Source organism: Streptopelia decaocto (assembly GCF_964273445.1).
Source record: "Streptopelia decaocto genome assembly, chromosome: 19".
In the NCBI taxonomy this organism is placed as follows: Eukaryota; Metazoa; Chordata; class Aves; order Columbiformes; family Columbidae; genus Streptopelia; species Streptopelia decaocto.
Genome location: NC_138674.1, coordinates 3,637,293 through 3,664,760, shown reverse-complemented (window position 1 = coordinate 3,664,760; position 27,468 = coordinate 3,637,293). Strand labels below are relative to the sequence as shown.

General features: G+C 46.9%; 3 protein-coding genes across 4 annotated transcripts; 2 read left to right on the top strand and 1 right to left on the bottom strand.

Moving 5' to 3' along the window:
* Nucleotides 1–2,484: 2,484 nt before the first annotated feature.
* LOC309447944 (guanylyl cyclase-activating protein 1) lies at nucleotides 2,485–5,478 on the top strand (the record flags this gene model as incomplete). Its single annotated transcript, XM_082069085.1, has 4 exons — nucleotides 2,485–2,682; nucleotides 4,232–4,381; nucleotides 4,888–4,978; nucleotides 5,318–5,478. 4 exons carry the CDS (start codon nucleotides 2,485–2,487, stop codon nucleotides 5,476–5,478), a joined length of 600 nt encoding a protein of 199 aa, XP_081925211.1.
* A 5,362-nt stretch (nucleotides 5,479–10,840) lies between these two features.
* On the bottom strand, nucleotides 10,841–15,504 carry GUCA1B (guanylate cyclase activator 1B; the record flags this gene model as incomplete). The annotated part of the gene is made up of 4 exons (XM_082069029.1): nucleotides 10,841–10,968; nucleotides 12,020–12,134; nucleotides 13,507–13,656; nucleotides 15,301–15,504. The coding sequence occupies 4 exons, from the start codon at nucleotides 15,502–15,504 to the stop codon at nucleotides 10,841–10,843; spliced, it is 597 nt and encodes a 198-aa protein (XP_081925155.1).
* Nucleotides 15,505–19,529: 4,025 nt separating this feature from the next.
* On the top strand, nucleotides 19,530–27,432 carry IRF6 (interferon regulatory factor 6). Of its 2 annotated transcripts, none has more exons than XM_082068936.1 (8): nucleotides 19,530–19,599; nucleotides 23,403–23,579; nucleotides 24,487–24,691; nucleotides 25,142–25,264; nucleotides 25,368–25,514; nucleotides 25,718–26,110; nucleotides 26,496–26,614; nucleotides 26,932–27,432. In XM_082068936.1, exons 2-8 carry the CDS (start codon nucleotides 23,406–23,408, stop codon nucleotides 27,151–27,153), a joined length of 1,383 nt encoding a protein of 460 aa, XP_081925062.1. In that variant the 5' UTR covers nucleotides 19,530–19,599; nucleotides 23,403–23,405; the 3' UTR covers nucleotides 27,154–27,432. The 2 variants fall into 2 exon arrangements, with proteins under 2 accessions (XP_081925062.1, XP_081925063.1); XM_082068937.1 differs by lacking the exon at nucleotides 19,530–19,599 and adding an exon at nucleotides 20,164–20,194.
* The last annotated feature ends 36 nt before the right edge of the window (nucleotides 27,433–27,468 follow it).

The following is a 27,468-nucleotide window of genomic DNA, read 5'->3' as shown; positions in this document are numbered from 1 at the left end:
GCAGCCGTGGGTGACAAGGCAGCCCCACGTGTGTCCCGGGGCTCACGTCCACACCACCCCCCTGCAAAGGCTCCGTGCAAATGTACAGGCAAAAGGGGCTGTTTCTGCGTCCTTTGGTCCCCTGTGCCGTGGTGGTAGCAATTTTACTCCAGGGCTTCAGAAATGTGACCCGGCTGATGATGAGGAAGAACTTGCCTCACAAGAGTCAACAACCCTGTTTCTCCCTTCATGTTTCTGGGAGGAAAAAACCCACTTAGAGCTTTGGGAAGAGCAGTTAGCACAGCAGGACGAGGTGCAGGGTGGTGGTAGGTGCCTGCAGAGGGACCCGGAGCTGAGGATCCGATGCCCCAGGGTGTGTTTGTGAAGGATGGTGTTAAGTTTCTGTCATCACTGACACTCGACTGGGTTGGACCATTTCCATGGCCGGTTTGCCTTGGCTCTGGTTCGGTGAAGACTACAAGGAGCATTTATAGCTGTTAAAACTGAGATTCTGAGCCCAGGGCTCCACTGTGCCCAACACAGAAGGAAAATGTATTATCCCCCCAAAGTGATGGAAGGATGACCCAGGTCAGGCCAACAGCAGGAACATCAGCAACTGGTAGCACTTTATATTCACTCAGCACTGTTACAACCAACCAGCTGAAATTCAAGGCAAGAGAGCATCAAGTCCTTCAAGTCTTTTTGTGCATACTTAATCTTATTTTCACTGTTGCTTCCACATTTCCAGTACATCATTTGATTTTAAACTCACTTTATCAGTAATATCACCTTAGATTTTTAGCTAAAGAAATGTAGATACCTGACTTCTCAGTATCTATACTGCATGTTGACTGCCCTTGCAGTGCGTGTAAGCAGGCAGGCGCTCCCTACGCTCTCCCGGTTTGTTAAATCTCCACTTTTTGGTCACCAGTACACAACTATTGCATCGGGGCCTTAAGCCCTGATAAGGATGGCAAAGTGTTGGGAGCAACTGCAATGCATTTGTCCGGCTCTTTTGCTCCACAGGTGACTAAAACCCCTGGCAAAGACCACAAGAAGCCAAAGGAGGTGGAGAAGCCCGTCCCAACGAGCCAGCCGTCTCCAGCACATCCCCAGCCGTTGGACACTCGTTTCATTCCTGTTGTCGCCCATTCTGGGGGCCATCAACCCGATGACTTCAAGTTTGTCTTCTACAAACCGGGTTGGTCCAACTCGTACTACCCCTTCTACACCTCGCAGAAGCCAACCTGCGGGTACCGCTACAACCGGGACACCGATCACACCAAGAAGAAGATTGATGTCCCAAGTGCGGATGTGGCAAAATGGAGACCCCTCCAACCCCCAAACCCATAGTTGAGAGCAATAAAGCCCAAGCAATGAAAGCAGTGACTGGTGCGACCTCAGCTTCCCATTGAGTTATGACCATCAGTGAACGCATGAGCTGAGGGATGGGTGGTGAGGCCAGGTCACTGCTCCCCAGAAAAATATGCAGCGTGGGTTTTGTTCTAAACACCTGGTCCGACTTGTCCTGTCATTTACTGTCACCTGCTTACACGCAAGCACTGCATGAATGGTCATCTGCACAAGCCTGGCCTTAGCACAAGCTGCAGAACCTGGGAAGGTTTCGCTGGCTTCCTCAGCTAAGCCTAAATTCTGCTCCTCCTTTGAAAGGACAACTCCTTTCACGAGGTTTTCCTAGACACAGGCAAAGCCTTGTTCGTCGTGAATGGAAAAGCAGTTTCATTTGTGGCATTAGATAGTAACTGGAGCTGAAATTCAGGTGTCATCTCCCTGCAGCTCTTCTCCAGAAGCATGTGTCTCAGCACACCAAATTTACCCTCAAATAGCATTTCTTTACAGGAGCTGAAATGGTACTTCCCCCTCCCTACGTTTCAGGCTCAAATTAGCAGCCCTGTCTGGAAATCCTCCAGCCAGAATAAGACCAAGGGAGACCAAAAGGACAGTATCAACATAGAGACTTCTGTGTTGTTTTCTCTATTTCTTCTTACCCTGATTTTGGTGCAAAAGTTATTGCTCATACAACCCCCCACAAAATCATAAATAAAGTGGATTAGGAGATTACACCATCACGGAGAAAATTCCACCCTCATAATCTCCTGCCGGGCCTGTAATCTGCAAGACTTTCCCATTTTACCTCCTTTCTATTTTAACCCTGAAGTCTTAATACCTGTTGGGAGCCAGTCATCCCCCTGAGCCTCATTGGCCGCAGGGGGATTTGCTGGGTACTTAAATGTCACCCTCTTGTCCAAAGAGGGTTTTGTGCTTTGGAATTGTCCTGGGAAGAGGTGCCTTTCGCATCCATCGCCACCAACACCAAATCGGAACAACCCCCACACAAGGCAGTTTGGCTTTTTCCCTAATACTGTGATCTCTGCGGCACTGGGGACGTTGGGACTTTAAAGGCAAGAAGCAGAATTTCAAAGCCCTCGAATTTCAGAAAACATCGATTTTTGGCTGTAAAGCGATCAGGACTTTGCTGTGGAGATGGGGAACATGGACGGGAAAACCGTGGAGGAGCTGAGCACCACCGAGTGCCACCAGTGGTATAAGAAGTTCATGACGGAGTGTCCTTCTGGCCAGCTCACCCTGTACGAGTTCAAACAGTTTTTTGGCTTGAAAAACCTGAGTCCGTCAGCGAACAAATACGTTGAGCAAATGTTTGAGACGTTTGACTTTAATAAGGTAAATATTGTCCTTCCCACTCAGCCTGGGCAGGGATGGGCTGTGCTTTGCTCCCGTGGTGTGTGGTGTATCTGGGTGTATGCAAAATAGATGTGGATCCGAGTATGCATGGTCTGGTGCTCTGTGGCCTTGTAAATTGTAATATCAGTTATGTAAGGCAAAAAAATATGTCAAGTAAAACCCCTCACCTGCAGCCTGTTCTGGGAGAAAACAGACTTTTCCCGGAAGTTATATTTCCCTTTTTATTTTAAATTATTAAAATAGTCGGGGGTTTTCTGCTAATCTATGATCTCTTTAAAACGAAACGCCCTTTAACCCTGGAATATCAAATGTTGTGACAGTAAGGACCAAGCCAGCGGTGTGAGAACAAGTGCTGCGCTCATGCAGAAACAGAGAGTTCCTGAGCCACGCAGCGTGGCATGAGCTGCGGTTTACAGAACGGATTGGCTTTGCTTTTCTATTGTTTTAAATTACAAATGGATTACAGTTTCATTGCTTTTATTACATGTATGATAAGCAGCTCAGGCCCTTCGTTCCCTGGGGAGCTTTGCACCGTGGGCTGTCGCTGTGCCGGACTTGTGAATGATTTGAAACTGCACCTCATGTGAGATGAAGAATGTATTTTATGGCACACTGAAAGGCTTAGTGGGCTTAATCCCATTGAAAAGAATACAATTCAGGTCCTAAATCCTTTAGGTGTTCTGTTTGTGCCTTCACCTTGCTCACTGCCCCGGGTTTGAATGCCTGAAAAGGGAATTGCCGTGCAGGAAATCCTGCTGGGAATGGGGCTCAGTCGCTATTTATACCTAATCTGCCTCTTACAGTGGTGGGATAAAGCAGATGATCTCTTCTTGAACCGGCCCCGTGCACGGTGGCTTTGTTCATTGACAAACCCCCGGCTTATTCCCTCCCAAAGACTGTCCGTGGTTTACAGTATGAACCATTTTCCCTTTGATGTGTTTCGTATCTCAGTGGTACGCGCCATTGAAAAGCTCCGTGTTGGGCACCACACATTTTAGCAAAGCTCCTGGAAGCCGTGAACATCCCGGGGTGGTGTCTGGAAGGCGGTGGCACGGGAGCCCAGCCCAGCACGGTTTGCGTTCGTACCACGGCCCTGCAGACACTCTGCGGCGGGACGGCGCTGACGCTGCGCAGGCAGCCGGGCAAACACCCGGGGGAAAGATAACACTATTTGTGCTTTTGATGTGGCCAAACACGAAGCAGACACACAAATGGCACAGGGACAGAGCAGCGCCGTCCCCTCCCGGGGTGGCAGCGATGTGCTGGGTGATTCCTGAGCTCGCTCCTCTCCTGGAGAGCGCCGGGTGAGAGCCCCTCGCAGCAGAAAAGAGCCGGAGGAGCGTGCAGGCAGGATAACGTGCGGTAATCCTTCAGGGCTCAACTGCATAATTCCTCTTTGACCTCTGAATTACCACTGCTTTCCTTTAGCACAGGCTAACTTTTGAGTCTTCGTTAGTCCCCAAGCCGGGCATAGACACTGAGTTTACCTGCTTTTAGTCTCACCTGGCTTCTAACCTTCTGCTTTTAGGATGGCTACATAGATTTTATGGAGTATGTGGCAGCTCTGAGCCTGGTCCTGAAAGGGAAGGTGGATCAGAAGCTGCGATGGTATTTCAAGCTCTACGATGTGGACGGGAACGGCTGCATTGACCGGGGAGAACTGCTGAACATCATCAAAGTGAGTGGGCTCTGCTTTTCCTGCTTCTGTCGCAGATGATGGTTATTAAATACAGGTAGACACAAAGGTTGTAACAGGAAAATTCCCACCCAAAAGACAACTCCCTGGCAAACCAGCAGGCACTGGCCAAACTGGTTCCGTGTCCTCTGCCCGTCCTCCCACCGGGTTGGACCCGTCTGACCCCCCACACGCCCCGACACGCACCAACCCCTCGTCTCCTCATCGCCGGCTGTTTAACCACGGCCGCTGAAACCCGGGCTGAGATAAGCACTTGAATTTAATCTAAGGATTTCAGAGGTGAAGGGCTCCTGGCTTATCCCAGCATGCCCACTTAATCTTTTAATGCATTGATTGCCTTTTTAAGTGATTTTAATCTCCAGGACTTCTATTCCTTTCAGAACTGCCTGCAAAAAAGTTTGGCCGCCCATGTCTGGTCACTGAGCCGCTGGTACTGATGGATACACAAAACTGTATAACGCTCAGTAATTGTTCTTCTTTCTCTCCAGGCTATTAGAGCCATCAACCGGTGCAACGAAACGATGACAGCTGAGGAATTCACAAACATGGTGTTTGACAAAATTGATATAAATGGAGATGGTAAGGAGCTTTCTTATGCAATGCCAAATACAGCTCCCACTTCCCTCTTACCTGCAATTCCAGATGTTGGATGTCCCAAAACACCAGGACACGGGGGAGCTGGCAGGGACCAGCTCTTTGTGAAGGTTTCGCTCCCTGTCCCCTCCACGGGCTGCGGTTGGGGACACTGGGGGTCTGCATGGGGTTTATCTGTGATGGGGTTTGGGTGTGCGATGCACAGACTCAGGATGTCGGGAAGGGCTGGTACCCACAGCTCCCGGGGGGCTGCTCCGAGGATGCTGCGGAGGGAGGAGAAAGGATGCAGGACCTAACGGATCTTTTCCAAATGCGCTCCCACAGGCGAGCTCTCCCTGGAGGAGTTCATGGAGGGCGTACAAAAGGATGAAGTGCTGCTCGATATCCTCACCCGCAGCCTGGACCTGACACACATCGTCCAGCTGATCCAGAATGACGGGAAGAACCCACACGAGCCAGAGCAGGAAGCAGAGGCTGCCGAGTAGGCTCCCGGGAGATTTTCCCTTCATCTCTACTTTTCCCCCCTCGCATTACTAAAACAAATCAGGTTGTGGTTGTGGGAGCCGGTGAGCTGTCCCAGCGCCAGTGTGACAAGCGATAGACTATCCCACTAGCGCAGGGACCAGGATCTGCTCCAAAAGCATCGCTCCCCGGGCAGAGGGTTTGGGGGAGCACGGGGGTCACCGAGCTCTGCCCAGCACAACCGCACCGGCCAGCAAAAAGAAAAGAGGGGGAGCTGCCACCCTGGAAGCCACAGCCACCCTGGGACTGGCCACAGCACCCTTCACTGCTTGGGGGCTTTGGAATCTGCCATCCCCAGGAAGGGGGAGCAGCACCGGGTGATGCAGGGAGATAACACACCAAGAAAGCCTCAAAATTCACCCCCTGGTCATGGCCAACACCAGCATCTGCAGCCTCTGCAGGGGACGAACCCCGAGGCTGCCGGCTCTTGGCCCCGGTGGTGACGGGGGCTCCCCAAGGACACACGTACAAAACCAAGAAAACAGACGCAAACCTTCTCTTTCCATACATGTTTCCAGAGCATGCAATCAGCAGTTTTGGTCATTCATTCATTCATTGGTTTTTATTCAGTTAGGAACCGTTAGTGATAACGTAAGACAAAAACACCTCTGAGCTAGAAAAAGGGGAGCGGTGAATGCAGTGGCTTTTCTTTGCTTAAAAGCTTTAAAAACATAGAAAGGTGCCTTTATTAACAACTATCTGAACTTTAAGGGCATGTTTCTCCTTGAAATATCTGGAAGGGCTGCAATGTCAGCCTGAGAAGAAAAGGTTTTGCGTGTTTATAGGAATATTCCTGCATGGCATATCATCTATGCAACAAACTTAAGGAACTCTCCTGCAAGCTGCAACACCCTTGAGCATCGTGTAGTTTTAACTGCAATGGCAACGAATCGTCTGCCCGCGGATCGGATGGGGTGATGCTGGAGATGGGCTGGACGCAGCATCCGCATCCCAAGCATCCGCAACACCTGCGGATCCATGAGCAGGTGATGGGAACTGTCACCCCCGCAGTACCAAGCACTGTCCCCCATGGAATAAAACCCAATCACCCCTTCCTAGAGAACCCCGTCACAGCAACCTCGTCTGCCGACACTACTGACCAGCGCCACGAGCAGGGGCTGCACCCGGGACCCGCACACGCACAGGGGAGGCTGCGGGAGCAGTTCTGTCCCCACATCGCCCACTGTCCCCAAGTTGGGGCTGCGCCCCAGCTGCTCCTGGAGAGGAGTTTCCTCATCTGATGGGAGCAAGATTCAGACCTGGAGAGGCAATGCAGGACACTGGGAAAGATGTCTTGCCCAGCTCAAAGACTTGTTATTTAGCACTGGATGCTCACTATTCATAAACAACTTTCTGACCATTTTTGTCCTGGGCATCTTTTTCATTTGACAGTGTTTTACCTGGAAGCTTTTGTACTTCCAATCTTATAGTGAACTAATAAAGATATTTTACAAGTTTATTCCAGGCTGTGCCTTTTTCTCTCCTTCAATCAATTTTTCTCTTTCCAGCAGGACAGATTAACTGTCTCATGCAAGCGTAGAAACCTTTGTTTTAGCTTCATTAAAATAGTTGTATCGCAAGAACAGCACAAGCACGGGGAGAGGTTGGTGTAGAAAAGGGGCTGCTCCCAGGTTCTCACATCCCATGGGTGCCGCTTGCCCTTCTCATCCATTTACTCAGTGCGCAACAATCCTCCTCGCAGCAGAATTCACTTACCCACAAACAACCAGCACAACATTTTATGGCACTTCATCTTTACAACAGCAGCCCCGACAAGCCCAAATTCTATCTATAAAGACAAAGTTATTCTAGAAGGGCTGTCAGAACTGCCGGCTGGCCAAAGGCACCTTCCAAACCTCCGCGTCTCTCCCCAAGGGATGTTTATTCAGCCTCTAAGGAAGCAAATAAAACAATTAAAAACTAATATTGTGACTTGCTTTGCCCTAACTCATGCATAATTCATTTCAAACCAGTGGCAGCTGCTCACTCTTGTGACAATGTCACTGGTGAATGAGGCAGCACAGCCCCAGTGAGGGTGGGAGAGGCTTTTTTCAGGAGCTGCCAGAGGGTCCATAACACACCCCTGTGCGTTAGGGTGCGGGGAGTAAAAGGCAAAGATGCTTCAAAAGGTCCCTTATCCCCAGGGAACACAGTTGCCCTACAACACAGCTCCGCTGTTCCCATACCATGATCCCAGAACACCATTAAATTACCTTAAATACAGCATTTTTAAGGTTAATATGTCTGAGATACTTTCCAAACTTCTGAAGTGCATGTTCCTTTGAAGAGAAGAAGTGAAGAAGGAAAGAAGTCGTCTCCTGTGCTGCCAGAATGTGCTGCAATGGGAAAAAACAATGAGTACAGGGAAACCACCAAAAAAAATCAGTGATCAGCACCAATTTTCAACATGACATTTTCAAGGGGAGCTGCACATGGATCCTTCAGGAATTACCTGGACAAAACCCTTTCTTCTGGGCAGCCACCCACGGGTGAACCTCCCATCACACACCAGCAGGTGTGCGGGCAAACAAAGAGCATGGCTAAGCACAGTTAGATGTAATTATTCCCATTCCTTCTCAACTTCATTATTTCTGCTGCTCAGCACTTTCCCTGGGAACGCACCTCCCAGGGGATTTTAGGATGCAATGCCTCCTCAGCTCCTGTTCCCCGGTGTCTCTGCCCATCAGCGACAGCCTCACCTTCAGCTTTCTAACCCGGTTATTGCACCTTTGGTTCTGCCCAAGCATCAGAGCAGATGGTAAGAGCTCAGGGAAAAAAGCCACATGGCATTTGCCTTTTCTGAGCCATCCTGTTACCCCATTTAGACTAGAAAGAAATCCAATCAGTCAAATCCAATTCTAGCTGGGCTGTAAGTCTGGAAAAATGGATTATGCAAAGTGCCTGACATCAACAGCTTGATGTAAATGTTGAATTGAGTTTGGGAGGAGATCAAAGTGTTTATACCTATGGATTTAAAAATAGGACCGAGACTAAAGCACCCTCTGACTTCTTGACAAAAGATTACACGAGTGCTAAGAGGAACAATTTTCCAGCGGGTGATGCCAACACTTGGACAAGTGTTACCTGCAGAGGTCCATGCCCAGGCCAGGGGAGTCATCCTGCTGTCAACCCCAACACTTCCAGCCCTGAACGCTTCAAGGTTCCCATTTCAGTCCCAGCAGGGCCAGACCTGGGCCCCTCATCGCAGCACTTCAGCACAAGCACCTATTTCAGGTTCCATTGAGAAGTGTTTTTAATGATACACTATGCTTTTCGCTGTCATTACACAGAATTTAAACAGAGAGCTCCTCTCTTACTCTGCACCTGCAATAGCATCCCCACCTCTGCCTTATATTCCTCTGATCCATGTTAGCTGTTAACACCTCCCTTTAATTCATTACGCCAGCCTCAGGTGCTCACACGGATCCTCACCTTCATTTTAAGCACCAAAAAAAATTACTACAAAGCAGATATTTTAATAAATAATTCTTTATTAAATTCACGTGTTACAAAACCTGTGCCGCGAGCTGTGCGGTGCTCGGTGTTAGGATGCCCTCTACCAGCACAGGACGGCTGGTGTGCGGACACCAAACAGCTCCAAACTGCCTGACCTGGGGAACACAATCACAAAATATAAAGCGTTTAAAGCAAACTTGCAGCACACAACTACATGCACTAAACCGGCGCAAGAAGCGGAGTGTGGGATGTTGGTTGAGACGATTAAATGTGAGGATTTAGAGGTTTGTATCCTCCCGTTCAAACTTTTATCCACACGTTGGAATATCAGTAAAGTGAATCTTCTAGGCGCTCGGGTCAGACGGAAGATTTTTCTTTCAAATCTTTAGCTGATAAACTATTGACCTGAATAAGCTTTAAACAGCTGCCTTACAGCAGCATGAACAGCCTAGTCAGCTCTGATAAGTAACATGCCACGAGCTTATATTTACAGAAAACTCTTGGAAAGGCTATTTAGAAGTGGAAATGTATATGGATTTGAACTCTAGCACTGACTGTCTTATCAAATACTCCCTCATGTTCCTGAATTTAAACACCGGTTAAACTGACAAGACTGCAAACCAGCAAACTAATCAGCTAATGAAAGATACTACAGTCATAAAGGCCACAAAAAAAGGGATTGCAAATCTTTCCAGGGATGTGACTCGGCCCACTGATTCCATGGGAAAATTAAAATAAAACAGACAAAACCTCATGTTCTTTTCCTGGGGATTTTTTTCTTGCAAATAACCCAATAAAGGTGAACCAAAATATTGGTTCAGCTCAAATTATCTTTCCACATACATGTACCTATGTAGGTATATGGGTCAGCCATAAGAATAGCAGAGCTCCGCCTACAACCTGTGCAGATTTCACCTGTAGTCTGGGGCTAATTAAGTCCAGTGTAAAACCACTGTACTACAGTAACTCACTTGGATTTTGCTCCATTCTGTGGTCCTGCCAATAAATCCTCTCATTGCAGAGCCACAGCCAGGAAAACTCTGCTCTTCCCTCACCTCTCCTTCCACAAAACAGAATCACTAGTGCAAAACTGCCCTCAAAATGCAGCTATTCAGAGGCACCATTCCCACTACTGCTCAGTGTCTGGAAATACCATTCTTTCCAGCCCCACAGAAACCCAGGGCCCTGAACAGCTACAAGAGCAGCGCCTGGTCCATAGAAAGGAGACGTAAGGAGCTGCTGCTCCACCTGCCAGCCACACACGTTATATTTTCCTCAACTCTGTGCACTGCCTTGGCTACCCCTTACAATCTCATTCTCATTTCTGATAGCGATATGCTAGTGTTCAATAATTTTACATCAGTAGTATAATGTAAATACGCATACATATTGCTATGCGTAACAAACATCCTGAACATATAGAATCTGACAACAGAACAGGGGCTCTGGCACTTTTGGTTCTATGTGTTTGGGTCTCTGCAGGCATTAATGATGCAAACGCTGGTCTGCACCAGAGATGGTACCACTGCATCGCTTCCCAGTCCCATCTGTCATCAGAATCAAACCCGGCCCAGGATCCACTGCAGCAAGCCACAAAAAGTTCATTCCTTGGGGTGTAACCAAAAACCAGAGCTGGCAAGCACGGTATCGTGTACACAGAAAGACTTATTTCACGGGCCAAAAATAGTCTCTGGGTACCAGCAGTGTGCAGCACATGGGTTTGAGATGGAGATACGGCGTCTGAAACTGCTGAAGTTTTCATCTGGATGCTGAGATCATATTAAAAAGGAAAGCCACTACCACCCTGGAGTTAGAGAGCCACAGTTGTAGTCAGCACCCCGTTTTCAGCTGGATCAAAGCTGAATGTTCTCAAAACAAAGCACTCTTCCTCCTCTGCTCCGTGATCCATCCCCCAGGGTTTACATCCATCTGCAACATCTTCATCACCCACTTGTCTTTCCTGGCCCCGTCAATGAACTCGTCAAGTGACAACTGCCCTGTGTATGAGAGGAGGAGGACACAAGATGGGGACACAAAACATGACAGATAAGAAGAAGACAGGATGTAAAAGCCATCTATGTTCCAGAAAATACAGCAATAAAACAAAAGCTATACTTTTTCTCACGTGTAATTTAGCTGAAAGACAAACCACCACACCATAACCCAACGCATTCACACCTGCCCCATCCCCCCAGCTAACAGGAAACGTTCATTAGCTGGCACTGCTCCACCAAATCTGATCCTTCAAGCTCCAATTCGGCTGCAGCCACTGTCTTTGCTCGGGCTATTTGTGCTGGGACTGGGACACTGTGGCTACCAGGGGCTTTCAGAAGATGAGATTTTGTAGCATCAAAAACTAGACAGAATAGTGGCCCCTCTGTTTTGCATTAAAATATCAATGAGGATTATTTCATCCTGCTGCACCAAGTTATTCTCATGGAGAGAAGCTGCCAAATTCATGTAACCAACTGACATGAGATAAATGCTTTCTGACCAACTGCAAAACAAAGGGATGTTTTTCAAGTTTTAGATCCTTCTGCATGGCAAGAGGGAGATAGAAGATTAAGTGATATATTGTTTAGAAGCAGAGTGCTTAGTTTATATTTAACTAATAATTAGTAGGTATATTGTAAGTAAGAAACGAAACTATTGTACCTAACATCATCAATTATTTCTTTGTATAGATGTATTGTATGTAAAAAAATCTCAAAAATTGTAATGTTTTTGTAATTATGTATATGCATATGTAATAATTATGTGAATATAAGCAATGCAAGAGCAACCAGTCCTTGGAGCACTTATGGAGGATGATCCCCAGTGTTGATAAAATACAGAATGCTGCCTAACAGTATAATTGACTCTGCTGTTAAGTTTATTTCTTCGTTTCACTCGATTCTACCAAATAGACCAGAACCAAACCCAATGTGTCTAATATGAATAACACCATAGTCCTAAGTGATTTCTTAATAGACATAATTAAAGCCGGCCTGCCCAGCACAGATAACTTCTCATCGCACACCAATGCAATCTGAGCCATTGATCGCTTACCATCCCCGTTCTCATCCACTAACTGAAATATCCTGTCCACAACCTCCTCGGGCGTCAGCAGCGGGGTCCTCTCCTCCACCTCCGACCGACACACCTTCTTCAGCTTGTAGATAGACTGAAAAGAAGTTCACACATTAGGAAAAGGGCTGGAAAATGAAAAGCAGTGAACTCTTATCTTCCCAACAGCGTAAAGGTCTTTTACAAGGGCTGTGGTTTTAACCTTTTGAGAAAGATCTGCCGCTCAGCAGCCCCAGACCTTTAATGGAACCTCTGACCTCGTGCTCACACACACTGTGAATGACTTCATCTGCTTTTTGGAGCTGCTGTCCTCCTGTTTTCCTCACACATTTTGGTCAGACCTCAGGGTTCCTTTGCAAAGAACAAGTTTCACAGATGGGAAGGTCATCTGACTTTCAAGTACGGGTTCTTTTCTAACATCTGAGACCAGGCACATCTGGATTTACCCAGCCCTCTCCCCCAGGGAACTTGTGCCCAGCCTACACGATCAAGCCTGCATTAGCACATATTTTGACCCATAGCTTCTGTTCCACTTTGTCACTGGAAAGGGGCAGATTTTATCAATTCCTCCCATGACAACCACCTGTTCATTATTAACTGGCTGAAGGGTTTTGTCTGAAGTCTTTCTAGAGAAGGGATTAGCAAGGGCCTAACAAAGCTCCAGCCAATTACTGGCTGACCTCAAAACTATAATTGAACCTGGCCCAGACAAGCTCCCCAGATGCTCCCACACCTGCTGCTGGTTCTGCAGGTAACAAGCTGGTCACACTTCCCAGTCAAAAGGACCTGCCTTCCACAGATGCCATTTCTGGTGTTTTCTTGACATTGCACTTCACCTAGGGTGCTAAAATGTTTGATAACCATTGATTAAGCTGCATAATTACTGCTGTGCATGGGGGAGTTACAGCATCTGTGGTGCAGGTGTGACTCCAGCACCATCACCAAGATACTTATCAGGAGGAAGAACCCAGGTACCCTGTGTCTGTCTGTTCAACCCCACGCCTTCTCTCCCACCTTCAACTGAACCAAGTGCAGAACAGAAACCCAGAAAGGAATCATTACAAGAGGGATTTCTGTACTTGTTTCTGCCTCTCAGTGTATTCTCACCAGCTACTTGGCAGGAAACTTGGCTCCTGAAAGGGGCATGGGGTGAAACCTCCTTCCAGTGCAATGGATGATGGTGTGAAAAGGTTGAAAGCAAAGGCAGAGCAGAGATACAGGCACCCCAGAGGCTCCAATTCTGGAGCACAGCAGCAGGACCAGGCTGGGGGTTTAACTGATCCCTCAGCCACCCCATCCGGCTCCACCAAAGCACCAAGCACATCACCCTTTCACCAAGATCAGGCATTTTTCACTTCATCACTGCCCACAGCTGCCTTGGAACCTCATTATCACTAAAAACATACACATCATTACATTGCCAAAGAACTGTGATTGCTTAAAGAAGTGATTAGGCAATGCCCACTTACCTCAACGATTTCCAGCAGCTCAGGTTTATCTATGCAGCCATTCCCATCCTTGTCATAGACTTTGAATGTCCACCTCAGCTTGTGTTCCAGTTTTCCTCGTAAAACGAGATTCAAGGCAGCTACGTATTCCAGAAAATCAATGGTGTTATCCTGTAGAAACAGAAAAGCAGCCAAGTGGCACTTAGCTCCATATAGCTGATAGAAAACTGCTTATGAAACCTAGATAAAAAGCTCCCCTAGAGGATATTGCATGGGATATCTATTTATTTTCCACTTTATAGAATACTTGTGCCAGTCCAAGACCATCAGTAAGCACAGCCATACCCCAAGGAGTGACCGTGGGGAGCAAAGCAGTTTTCCTACAGTACAATAAGGGGGGAACACCTGCCCGGGCTGCAGAAACAAGCAGTTTAAATAGCCCGAGAGAACGCAAATTACATTAAGAATGGGGAGGCAGATAATTCAGTAAAAGTGAACAAAAAAAGCTACTGCTGGACCTCAAAGGCCAGTAAGCATTAAAACACAATTAAAGATTTGGTTTTATTTTCTTACCAAGTTACTAATAATTCTTTTGGATTGTTAGGTCCTGCTCAACTGAATACATAATACCATGGGGACATTTAAGGAAAAACATGAGCCCAGGCCTAATTCAGTGTTCTTAATGTATGCAAGTATCAGCATCCCTTATAGACAGATTTTCAGTGTTATTAAGGAAACTCCTAAAAAGTAGGAATGCCTTTGATGCACACCATTTGCTCTGCAACCCTTTCCAAGCAGCTTACATAACAGAATTTGGACCTGGACCTTCTGTTTTTTTATAGGAACCCAGGTTTTGACAGCTTAAAATTCTGTGACAAGTCTGATCTGCCCACACCTTCCATAGTTTTTTATCCTTTCTCACAAACTGACTTTTGTTACCACCTCAAAGTGGTTTTGCTACTGGTTTCAAAGGAAGCTTAAGGGAAATCTGTATATCTGAAAGGTGATGTGCTTGTCTCCACTTTTATTGCACTGATACACAGCAACAAACAACCCCACACATTGAATATGATCAAGAACTTCAGGAAAAGAAAATTAAAAGAAATCAAATGGTTTGGCAAGGTTTATCCATTTCAAAATGGGAAAGGCAACCATATTGCATTTCTTTTGAGTATCTAAAGTATCCCAGGCTAGTATTACGCTGTCTTTTGCACCAATACATGGGTATGCATGAACTGCCACTAAACCAGAAAGCCCACTTTTCCCAGGTGTCTGATGACAAATACAGCAAAGGGAATCAAAACCAGAATGCCTGAATTGTTCAGCATTCCTTCACTTTTGAGTAGCTAAAATCAATATTTTGTTACACGCCACCTGTTCATACTGTGCATACACACTTAATCCAATGTATAGCGAGCCTGAGGATGACTTTCCTACATTATAATTCCCCCTCTAGCATAACAGATGGGTATGGGTTTTTTTCCATGGAGTAACCTTGGCTGTTTGAGGATCTTTCAACAATACCGTCTCCAAACGTGACTGCCTACATTTCAACCTCTTAATCCATCCTTAGTCCCTTAAGGGGACATTCTGTCCTTAATTGTGTGCAGATTTAAGAGAAGATAAATCCATACCAGCCCATACAAAGTTGTTCAGCATATTCTTTCTATCCTGCCCTAGCAAATCCATCACCCTTGCGTTAGTCTCATGCAGCACAGTAACAAGGGTGGGAACCGCACCAAACCACCTCCGAATTATAGAAGGAAGAAGAGCAAATTATCAGACAAATAATTGGAACAACTCCCCTCCACTTACCCCATTCTTATCAAAAGCTCTGAACATGTTTTCAATATACTCTGCTGCTTCGTGGTTATCCTGGACCCCGAAGAACCGCTTGAATTCGTGCATGAAGAGGGTCCCGCTCGGACATTCAACCACAAATTTCTTATACCACTCCTGCAATTCGGCAACATCGATCTCCGTTTGCTCCCCTTCGGCATTGGTAAACTGCTGCCCCATTTTGCTCCGTAAAGCAAGATTAAAGCAGCAATAAAATGAAAACCCTGCTAAAGTCCTGTGCTTGTATTGCCCTTTTACCACCTTTTTCTCTGGTCTTTTCGTCCTTGCCGTCTCGTGCCTTTATTTGATGTTGATAGTGTCTTGCAATTCCACCTTCTTATTTTGTGTCTTGCTTTCTTCTCCTACAGTTTTCACCACCACAGTTTTGCGTGCTTGTTTGGTGGCGGTAGAGTTGCTTCTCTGCTTTAGGGAAGCATGTATAAAAATAACTAAGATCATTAGGAGATTCCCACCTCTGAGTCACAAAGACCTTCAGATGTTCTGAGCTGTGCCCTATTTAGCAGCAGACTCCAGAGGCTCAGGGTCCTTCTGGACGTTAATACCTTCATGTCAAAGAATTTGAGAGCTGAGGTTCCCTCTACAACCCCACTCAAATTACTGTAATTTTTCTAGAGGGGGAAGTTGTGAGTAAACTTCCCTACCATGAGTTTTCCAGTACTGGCATGTGCTATCTGCTTATAGGAGATGCTCAAGGTTGCAGTGAAATAGGGCATGTTACAAAACAACTACAGAGAGCAAATCCCAACAAAACGAGCACATACACCTAACACAACTCACATGAAAAAGCCTGCTAATGCATACAGTTAGCTGAATAAATATTATAGGCTTCACACTACATAGAGTGATAGAGAGAACTAGTAAAGGCACATAGATATCAATGTGCATATTTCTCTTTCAGAATTCTTTTTTGAAACTCAATTAAAAATAACAGGAGCATTTTAAGTTGCTATTTTTTAAAGCACTGAGCTCTGCTTGTTCTCCTTATTCCCTTTCCCCTATTTGTACCTTTCCCCATTGAAATACTTGTGCTTATTCTTACAATTACAACATTGCTTATCACTTATATTACAAATACAACACAGAGCCCTGTCTCTGGTGTCTCTCTGGTCACAGCCACCTCCTGCTAAAGATCAAACCCCCTCCCTACCAACACCCTCCTGCTCTTTCCTCTCCTCCCTGGAGCCACCGGCTTTTACCCACATCATACCAGGTGTTCAGGATCCAACCATTATCTGTCTCAGCTGGAAAGAAATGACCTGTAGCTATAAATGTGTCTGGGCCAGCCTGATATCTAGATAGGATTCTTATTTTAAGAGGATTGGTGCAGTATTAATAGGAAATAGAAGACTCCTCATTTTAATAAAGGGAAGTTCTAGAAGAATTTAAGCTTTTCTTTTATTATTCTTTTTATTGCTTTGGAAAGAAGAGTTTTTCACATGGAAAAACACTGGTTAAGAGTTAGTCCAAAGTTTGATACTGTAGAACCATACAGCAGTTTATACTCAACTGAAAGAACTGGGATTGCTCTGAATCCACTCACAGCTGTAAGTAACCTACCAGTAGTATCATATTTGTGCATATTTATGTATCTCTAGGCAAAACTACAGGAGCAGAGCATCATTCTGCACTTCTCTATGTAAGGATGCATAGGCAATGCATGGTATTACTTAATAGCCTTAAACAATAAGAGCAATACAGCAGAAATACAAAAAGGACCAGACGAGTTACCAGGAAGGTTAAGACTGCTTTCTTTCAACAAAAAGGTGTATTTTTGTCTAATAATGTAAAGAATCCCGTTTGTCTGTCTTTGTGCCTAGAAAATACAATAGGATTTATAAACTTGGTCTTTCTGTTTATAAATGCTTCATGTAATCTTAGGCCAAACTTTAGCCCCTGACTCTGGCTCATCAAAAAAAGTTGTACTGGATCTGTCCCCCAACATTTGCCTCTTATCTAGACCTGCTAGACAGAAGCCTCTGGCAGCTGTGGTCATTGTGATATTTATAAAATAGTTGTATTGCAGTCTCTATTTCCCTGTGCCCTGTTACAAACGCCATGTGAAGAAATAGCTTTTTCCCCTCGATGATAATTCTTGAATCATCTTGGCTGACCCCTGGTGAGGGCAGGGGTCCCCTCTGGGTCCCAAACCACTTTTAAGAAGTCAGGGTGCTGATGCAGGAACGGGGTGGGGAGGGCTCATTGCAGCTTTTTGGGCACTACAACTGGGGAGTTTTGCGCACGCTGGTGCGAAGCCTTTCACCATTTTGTGCTGCTTTTCTGCACTGAAGCTCTGTGCTGGAATGTGAGCGCTGAGAGCACACAACAAGACTCCACATGCCCGGGACATTGTCTTGCCTCATCGCATAATTTTGTTTTGCCTTATGGGAACTTGGTGATCCGTTCCCAGGAGAGAAAATGGTTCCCTTTTGTTTTGATGACTCCGATCTTTTCCAGCAGGGAACAAAGGACTCCAAGAGACCTGCGTTACAAAGCCGAGCTGGTGCTATTACAGGTATCATGACGTGCAATCATGGTGATAAAAGTACTGGTGTTAATTTGGCACTGAAATAAATTAAACCCCATAGCTCCTGGTATGAAAATTCCTCTGCTTATATTCTCATTGTCCAAAGCGTCTTCTCTGCAGACTGTACCAAACAAGCTGCTGTCTCTTGGCCAGTAGAATGTTGCTTAATGAAGTACAGTTTATCAGTCAAAGGGTTTCTTCATTTGGTTTGAGAAAAACGATGGAGGAAGAGGTAAGTATAATCAGTGAGAACTAAAAAGAATGATTTCTGAAAAATACTGTCATCAAGAGGTTGGTGCTATTTGGCACCCCGAAGGGTTGGGATCGATGCTTTATATTTCATGTCAGAGTGAACACTTTGGATGATTAGTTGCAAAAAACCCCACCTGGTTACGTGTCCTGCCTGAAGAGCTGTCCCTAGATTATCACCTATACAGCTCCAAAGTTGCAGTTTCCCAGCCAAGAGCATGGAAAAAGACAGCTTATTTCCCGTCCGTTCACTAGCTCAACGTGTTGCCACACGCTTCAGCCGAGGCTGGTAGAAACTCAAGGGGGGTTAAAAATAATAATCCTGCAGAGGGCTGGGAAGACTCATGTGTTTGGCATCTGAGTTACCGCTCGGCGAAGGCAGCAGAGGCTGTAACAAAGGCACAGGGTGCGGGAGAGGACCAGCTTCAATGAAACTGGAGGCAAAGCTAAATCCTTCGCCCACGCTGGAGCAGCCCTTGCCTGGTCGTTTTGCTGCGTCGCTCCATTATTTTAACTAGCTCAGACCCCTCTCGTGGGTTGGGCGAGCTCAAGTGTCCTCGCAGTGGGGCCTAGAAAGAGCAAAGCTCAGCCCAGGGCTGCTCCCAGGGCGAGGAAGGAAGGCAAACCCGAAGAATCCTTAAATTGCCAGGCAGGATGGACACGCGGACAGGAGGAATGCAGGGAGGATGAACGGCAGCTTTTGCACTGGCTCGTTTGAGAAGAGATCAAAGATCCCTCATGCTTGGGCTGGGAGTTCAGCCCAGTGTCTCTGTGCATCCCTTCCCAGTTGCTCACCAAATTGGCCAGACCGTTTTATAGGGCAGGATTGACAACATGGTTGATGGTATTATTACAGGAACAACTGTCCCTTGTTTTGCATGTCAAAAATGGTCAGGTACAACAAACCAATCACATGTAAAATCTACCACTGCAGTCCTAATCCACAAAAAAAAAGCCCACTAGCATTTGAGTGTCATTTATTGTCTTTTTTTTTATTGCCGGAAAGTTTTTTCTATGTGCTGATGAACTCCTACTAAATGTTACCTCTCAGTGGCTACATTTGTGTGATGAACGAAGCCTAAAGTATTTATCATACAAGGCAAACTTTCCAAGAAAAAAAATGCAGAATTAACTGTTCTGTGTGTAAATTAACTTTACTCTGTGTGTAAAGATCTTAAAATTTTGCATAGTTCCAAAGTTTTGGCACAGGACTGCACTTTGGATGTGAGCGAGCCTTTCCAAAATCAGGGTTCAGCACTATCCAAAGCGTTCATGATGGGAAGGAGAAGGGAAATTCCCACTATTTTCCTTCTGTGGTTCACTGAAACTGAATAGTAAAGTATTGTGTGATCTCTTGAAACCAAGATTCACCACTGAGTCACGATTCTCCACCTACGAGGAAAAGCAACGAAACGCGAGGCTGGCGGAGATCAGGGTGGAAAACTGCGGCCGGGCCGGAGGGGGATGCGCCGGAGCCAGAGGTAGGTGTGCGAGTGGGGATGGAGCTGGGGGAAAAGGATCATATTTAAGCTTTTCAGAAAAAACAAAACAGAAAACGAAAAAAAAAAACCAAAAAACACAGCAAATTTGCCTGCCCGTGGCTTCACGTTCCTCATAGCTGACTTTAAGTTGGGTCTTTATTCTGCGCTGAGGATCGCCTGGGCTAAATATGCTTTGAACAGTGACAACAAACAAAACTCCCCAGAACTTTCGATTTTGTTTTCTTTCCCAAATATTCCACGGAAAAGCCAAAACAAGAAATGTGGTGAGACGCCGGGGCCGCGGATGGTCCGCTCGCCCCTGAGCCCGGAGCGGGAGGCGGGGGCCGGACCCGCGGAGCTCCCGCGGGCGCGGAGCGGCGCCCACCCCCGCGGCCGGGGGCGGAGCGGGCGGCGCGGCTGCGCCCGGCGCACCTGGGCAGGTGAGGGCGGAGCGGCCGCCGAGTCCCCGGCGCGGCCGCGCTCCCCTCGCCCGTTCCCGGCCCGCCCCGCCGCTGCGCCCACGCGTGGGGGGCCCCGCGGGGCGGCCCAGAGCCCCCCGCGGGCGCGGAGCCGCTTCCCCGCTCGCCGGAACGGGGTGAGTTGATGCGCGGAGCGAGGCGAAGGGGGGGTCGCGATGTGAACCGCGCCCTGCGTGGAACCTCGTTCCGTGTGGGGCTCCCGTGGCGTGACCGGGGGGGGCGGTTGGAACGGGAGAACACGGCGGGGGCAGCGGGGCGGTGGGACCGGCAGGAGCGGCTCGTCCCGGGTTGGAAGGGAGGCGGCGGGGCGGGGGGGTCGCCCGGCTCCGAAGGCGGGCGGGAGGGTAAATCCCGCTGAAAATGTCTATTTATTGCTCCCTTCCCCTCCTGCTCCCGTTGCTTGTGCTGCATTAGCCCTAGGCTACGTCTTTCAAGTTGGCGTAAAGCGAGGCCTAGAGTTAGGGCAAGGGTAATATTTGCCCCGCCGCTCTGGTCACCAACAGCTGTTGTTACCACCCTGAGAACCCAAATTATCTGTAACAACCCAGATAATAGGCTGTCCAGGCACGGATGGGGTTACCAGATTGGGGCGCAAGGAGTGTGGATTGTAAGAGTTAATTGTGCTCAAGGTGCGTCGCTTGCCCTCCGGGTGGCTGCGAGGAAAGTGATGTGTGGAGAGAAAAGTGACGTATAGGTCTCAGAAACACGGGAGCTATAGGTTCCTAGTGTAGGGAGGTGGTAAAGTGTTGGACACTCGGATGAAAGTTCAGCCTTTGTGGGAATGCTAGTGTTAAGGTCTGAGCTGCTTGTCTTCGAAAAAAATGAATACAAATCCATGAAGTACAGGATAATGTAATCAAAGAAAGGTAATGAGCAAGGAATGAGGTCCATGGTATGGCAGCAATGAACCTGGAAGAGATCCCTTCTTTCTTTAGAGGCTTCGTGAGCGGGGTGGAGCGGGAGCACGGAATAAATACACTTGGGTGTGCAGGCGGAGAGGGGAAAGCATCTGTGCAGTGAGGCTGGGACGGGCTTTCAGGTGGCGGCTTCCTGGTGTGCTGTGTGTTGTCACGCTGGCTGGCACTGCGCCGGAGCCCCGAGAGTCACCGCGGCCAACCGGGGCTGTCCCTGACCTTGGTCACTCACCTGCGGCCGCGGGAGAAGTGTCTGCTCGTTCCTGAATTTGCTTGAGTCGTTGGGGTGAATGTCTTCCCTCCAAGGAAAAGTGTGCGACATAATGATAGTACAGGGAATAATTGTATCGCTGACCTGAGATGCATTAGCAGCACAGGGATGTGCTAATTACCCCTCTGCGCCAGCCAGTATGAGTGGAATAAAGCAAACTGGAGGATTCCCAAGTACGTGGGCCAAGGAGTCTTGAGTGAGGGCCGAGCCTTGGAAATTCAATTAATAGCATGAAGACATTCCCTGAGCTCACTCAGCTCTCGGAGCGGTGTTACTGGACCCCACTGAAGGCTGCAAGAGGCTGACACACCGTCTGAGCCCAGCAACGGGATTCAAGTTGATTTGCTCTCGGTTATTGTGTCAACAAGTCATTGGCGATAAAAGGTCATAAAGCATTGTAATGTTGCGTGTTGACAGACGCTGTCTGGGATCCGAGGGACTATTCAAACCTCGTAGAGCGGTGCCAGCTCACCCTCCGTGTGACCAAATAGATTTGGTTTGGGAGAGGCAGGAATTTTTCTCCCTGCTTTGAATTGATTCCTGGTCTTGCAAATGTGTGCGTGCACAGCATATGTTATTAGAAGCAGTGGAGGCTGCTTGTAAAGTATTGAAGAGGTTGTAGAGACAAGCTTTAGTTAGGATTTTTTTTGTTAGAATGATAAGTAATTCTTTTTTCTTTGCAAGGGAAATCAATACCAGCTTTTGGCCTCATTTCTAAGTTCAGGATTAACCTGGACTTTGTGTCTTTGCAAACACACTACTGGAGGTTTAATTCTGATAGCATTTTTGTCATGGATAACTAATACAGCAGTTTCAAAAGCACTGAAATGACTTTGATTGCTATCTGATCCTGCGCAGCTCCTGGGAAGCAGTCTGCTGATGTACCCACGTCCTTGACGAAGCACATTTTCAAACTAGCATTTAAAGATGATTTGCAATTGAATCTGAACATTTTCTTTGCTTAACAGATAAAGTTGTGCTCAGATTAATTTTGTGTGAACACTTGCATCTGTAGGGGTATTTGAACAAATAAAACCTGTTCCTAGACTAGTTCTTGGATAGGATTTTATATCTTCTCCATCTCTGCTACTAGACACATTTTGTAATTCCTGCAGCAGGATTTAGGGCTTATGGCAAAGGTTTTACTTATCCTGTAACTGCTTTATTCATGGGAATATTTGTAGTTTCCCACATCTGTTTCAAGATTTACAAATGAATATGGAAAATACACCTTCTAAGCACACATCTAGTTTAAAAGTCCCCTCCCAAAATCTAAAGATACCAAATGTTGCCTCTTCTTGCAGAGCGACAGTCACTAATTTTGTTCGTTTGACTTCTGCACAAGAAAAATATTGTTGGTTGGCTGCAAATGTAGTAGCAACGCAGGGCCACTTAACCAAACCCAGCTTTGATCACTTAACTATAGCATTGTTTTTCAAAAAAACCCCTAAACGTTAAGTCAACATCACTTGATTTTTAGCACGAGTGCAGGCAGACTTGCAGTTCATGTCCTTCTGGATAAACATCCTGGTTATTACAGGTCAGTGGTGTTTGCGAATGATTATACACATCCAGGAAAAAGTCATGAAATTACTTACAAGAGGAACGTCTGTCTCTAGTAAAACGTTCCCTGCCACTTCAGCCTGATGCTTCCACCTTTAGCTCAACTGGGGCAAAAGCCTCTGATTTGGCACACGCTAGTTTTTCTCCTCCTGGATCTGACACGACTGAGGAAGAACTAGGTGAGATTGGCCCCTTCGCTGAGGCGTCCACAGAGGCTTTTGAAATTCTGCTGCCTCTTCTTGCTGTGGCTTGTTTGTGGCTTTTTCTCCTGCGCAGCATTTACAGCTCAGGTGTGATTTGGGCTCGCCCTCAGTTAACACAAATAACGCGCCGTCTGTGCTTACTGGAATATTTAATAGTGGGTTGTTCTTGTAAAAATCGTGGTACCTGCTTCGTGATGAGTTTGTAACTCCTCCTGGCAGAAGAGTCATTAAGCTGAATCTGAATTAGTGGTTTCCATGCGCAGTAACGTAACAGATAGTAAGACAGCGTAGGGTCCTTTTGCATGAATATTTTTTTAAGCATATGAGTCTGAACTAACTCTATCTGGTCCTCTATCACCCCTGTCTTTTGCAGACAATGGCGTTACACCCGCGAAGAGTTCGCTTGAAGCCGTGGCTGGTGGCGCAGGTGGACAGCGGGATGTACCCCGGGCTCATCTGGCTCAACCGCGAGGCCAAGCGGTTTCAGATCCCCTGGAAACACGCGACTCGGCACAGCCCGCAGCACGAGGAGGAGAACACCATCTTCAAGGTGAGGGAGGAGGGAGCTCCGCTATATCCACGGCTCTTAGACAGAGACAAAGGGCTGAATTGTTGGCCCAGGAGCTGGATAGGTATCTCAGGAGCTGTTTCCAGGCACATTTTGTCCTGTTTCTTTGACCTCAGAAAAGCCACTTTGTGCACCTGGATGCCAGGCTTGGCACTGCCTGAAACGGCGTTGAGTTCTTTAACCCTTTCTGACCACCAAAGACCTGGTAATGTCTGATTGCATGGAAGATTGCTGCTATTTGCTTCATCTACTAGGTTTAGGATGTGGTAACTGGACTGTTCTTAGCAGCAAACCATTAAATACTGTTACCTAAATCTTAAGAGGTCCACCACAAACTTCCAATACTCGTTGCTGCCGTCCCTAATATTGTTATCCCAAGGCATTAATTATAAGTCTTACTCTCCTTTGAGGAATTTCTGACTGCTGCTTTGGAGGGATCTTGGACTGATAGTCTGATTTTGGGGTGAGAGAAGGAGAGGAGCACTTGTGTGTCTGTGGCTGCTCTTCTACTCCTTCGTAACCAAGTCCATTCCTCCTATGCAGGGTACGGCTCGCTGGCAAAAATGACTTTGATGTTGAACCTGAGACACCTGGAAAAACTCAGTGCACAGTCCTGTACAATTTATACTTTCTTAACTTGTCTGAAGATGTATGTTCAGAATTACTAATGGGTTTTGGAAATCTGGATTTACATCTTTTTTTTTTCCTTCCCCTTCTTTTAATGGGAAAAGCTATTAAACCAGGAATTTCCGTTGCTGTTATCAGAAGAGCTGTAGTTAACACTTCTGCAAGAGAAGGATTTTAAAGTGAATTTGTTTGGAAGTTTGATTTCTGATAAAAGCTGCTCAGCTGAAAGGGCTGGACTGAGCACAATGTACTTTGTCCCCAGGCTTGGGCTGTGGAAACGGGAAAGTACCAGGAAGGAGTCGATGAGCCAGACCCTGCAAAGTGGAAAGCCCAGCTCCGATGTGCTCTCAACAAAAGCCGGGAATTTAATTTGATGTACGATGGCACCAAGGAGGTGCCTATGAATCCTATTAAAATTTATGAAGTGTGCGATATCCCGCAGTCCCAGGGATCAATCATTAATCCAGGTGAGGGCTTTGCTGATACAGGGCTGGTTACTGAGCAGGCATTTGTCCAAAGCCAGTTCCTTTCCCTCCGCGGCATTAACTCTCAAGCTGCCTTTGTGCGCAGCAGAAAGCAGCTGCCATGTGTAAACCCGGCTGTACTTAAACTAAGTGGACTTTGAACCATAGTGTACCTGTACTAAAATTAGTAAAGCTGTACGCAGTTGCATGTTTGCTAAACAGTCCAATGTTGGCAATAGTTTCTCTGTATCCTTATCTTTCTAGATTTATATATTAAACTGAAAATACTATGTTGTACAGTTCAGAGTTTTCCTTTTTTTTTAAACTTATATTCAGAAAATACACCAATTTCCAACATTGTGCAAAGGCAACATGAAGATTACATTGTTTTTTCAAGAAATGCATTGCAGTTTCACACTGATCAACTGCCCACAAGGATGTGCTTGTTCGCAGGTTCCACTGGCTCAGCTCCCTGGGATGAAAAGGATAATGATCTTGATGATGAAGAGGAGGAAGAATTGAATCAGTCTCAGCATGTCCCTATTCAAGAGACATTTCCATTTCTCAATATCAATGGTTGGTGGCATAGACTAATGTATTAGTGAAGGTATTTGCTTGTAAATTGGTACATGCTTGAAATAAAATCTTGGTTTACTGAAGAATTGTTTCCTTTCTGTAGATTCTCCAATGGCTCCAGCCAGTGCAGAAAACTGTAGCTCTGAAGCTGTGTGGCCAAAGAATGAACCTCTGGATATGGAAATGCCACCAACCGCACTGCAGCATGACTTCTTCAGCAGCCCGGAGCTCTGGATCAGCTCTCTGCCAAGTATGTATATGGATTTGTAGTGCTTCTCTCATCGTACTCTTAAAAAAAAGTGCTTTGACTATTTTTCTGTGGCTGTTTGCTTGTTAGCGTGGAGAACTGTGTAGAGATTAAACACCCCCGTGACTGTAGCGTGGATTGCGTGGTGTGTCTCTGCTGCCGATGCAAAGGTCCATGAAAAGCCATACTGACAGTTTCTCTCTCAGTGACAGACCTAGAAATCAAGTTTGAATATCGAGGAAAGGAGACTGGAGCGACGACAACTGTTAGCAACCCGCAGGGATGCAGACTGTTCTATGGAGAGCTGGGTCCCATGCCAGACCAGGAAGAGCTCTTTGGGCCCATCAGTTTGGAGCAAGTCAAGTTTCCAGGAACTGAGCAAATCACCAACGAAAGGCAGAAGATCTTCACCAGTCGGCTGCTAGATGTTATGGACAGGGGACTGATCCTGGAGGTCAGTGGCCATGCCATCTACGCCGTCCGGCTCTGCCAGTGCAAGGTGTACTGGTCTGGTCCCTGCGCGCCTTCCTCCACCACACCAAATTTGATTGAGAGGCAGAAGAAAGTCAAACTCTTCTGCCTGGAGACATTCCTAAGCGGTAGGTAGCTTCTGCTTCTGGGAAATAGCTTTGGATACTGGTCTGGGCACTTCTAGAAAGGGTGGTCTGCACTGAGGATCAGCCTAAATGCATCAGTTAATTTGCTTCTGTGTGGAGCCCGTGTAGGGGCCAGCACCTCCCTGACTTCAGTGGACCACGGAGCAGGTTTGCATCACAAGAAAGTGAACATTTAGTGAGCATTTAGTGCTCCAAAAAGCACTGGTGGGCCTTGCTTTTAAAGAAAGCTCTTCTGGGTGCAAGAAATAAGCTGTAAATGTAAGAGGCAGCTCTGGCAAAGAACTGTGAAGGTGAGACCTGGGATGATTAATGAGGTGTTTCTAAACGAAAGACAGATAACCCCACAGCATTCTGCTTTCCTTCCTAGAGCTGATTGCCCATCAGAAAGGACAAATTGAGAAACAGCCACCATATGAGATCTACTTCTGTTTTGGAGAAGAATGGCCTGACGGAAAACCCAGGGAGAGGAAGCTCATCGTGGTTCAGGTAGGAGCTGAGGCTCTGAAAGTGCCATGTGCTGGCCTTGCTGGGGCTGGTGCGTTGGCTCTGGGTTGATGCCCACGGGTGCCAGAGACTTGTTCTTCTCTCTCATGGTTACTGACCCCGGGAAACACCCACAGGGCTGGTGGGTTTTGTCACAGCAAACACAAACGCTACGTGTGCTGAGTGGCACTGATCTATGCGCACACTTTGGGTTTCAGTGGAAACCACCCCCTGCACCCAGGCCAGGGGGATTGCTGCGAAACAACAGTTGCGTGCTGTGTGACCATTAGGCTAAAAGAACCGGCTTCTTTCTCGAACAGGTCATCCCAGTCGTGGCCCGGATGATCTATGAGATGTTTTCCGGCGACTTCACGCGCTCCTTTGACAGCGGCAGCGTGCGCCTCCAGATCTCGACGCCCGACATCAAGGACAACATCGTGGCTCACCTGAAGCAGCTGTACCGGCTGCTGCAGAACCACCAGGAGGGGTGGCCCATGCCGGCCCCCGCCATGCACATGGCGCAGCCGCTGCCCGCACAGTGACGCTCGCTCCGCCGTGCCCCCGGCTTACGTTGTACATATAAAAAAGTCTTTCTTAACGAGTGTGCCTTGCCTTAAATCCGAATAAAGTCTGTAAATCTGGTCATCTTTGTTCAATTTCATCAGTCTTTTGTTTTGGAAGTGGTGCAAAACGGAGGGGATTACAGGAATACCTCCAGCTGCTTCACTGTTTTCTGCTGTTTGCTTAAGTGACTGATATGTATAGATCAGATTTTCAATTCTGTAATATTTTTTTTTAATCTGCTATTGATACATTGTATATAAATACCTGATCATTAGAGGGGAGAAAAAAATATC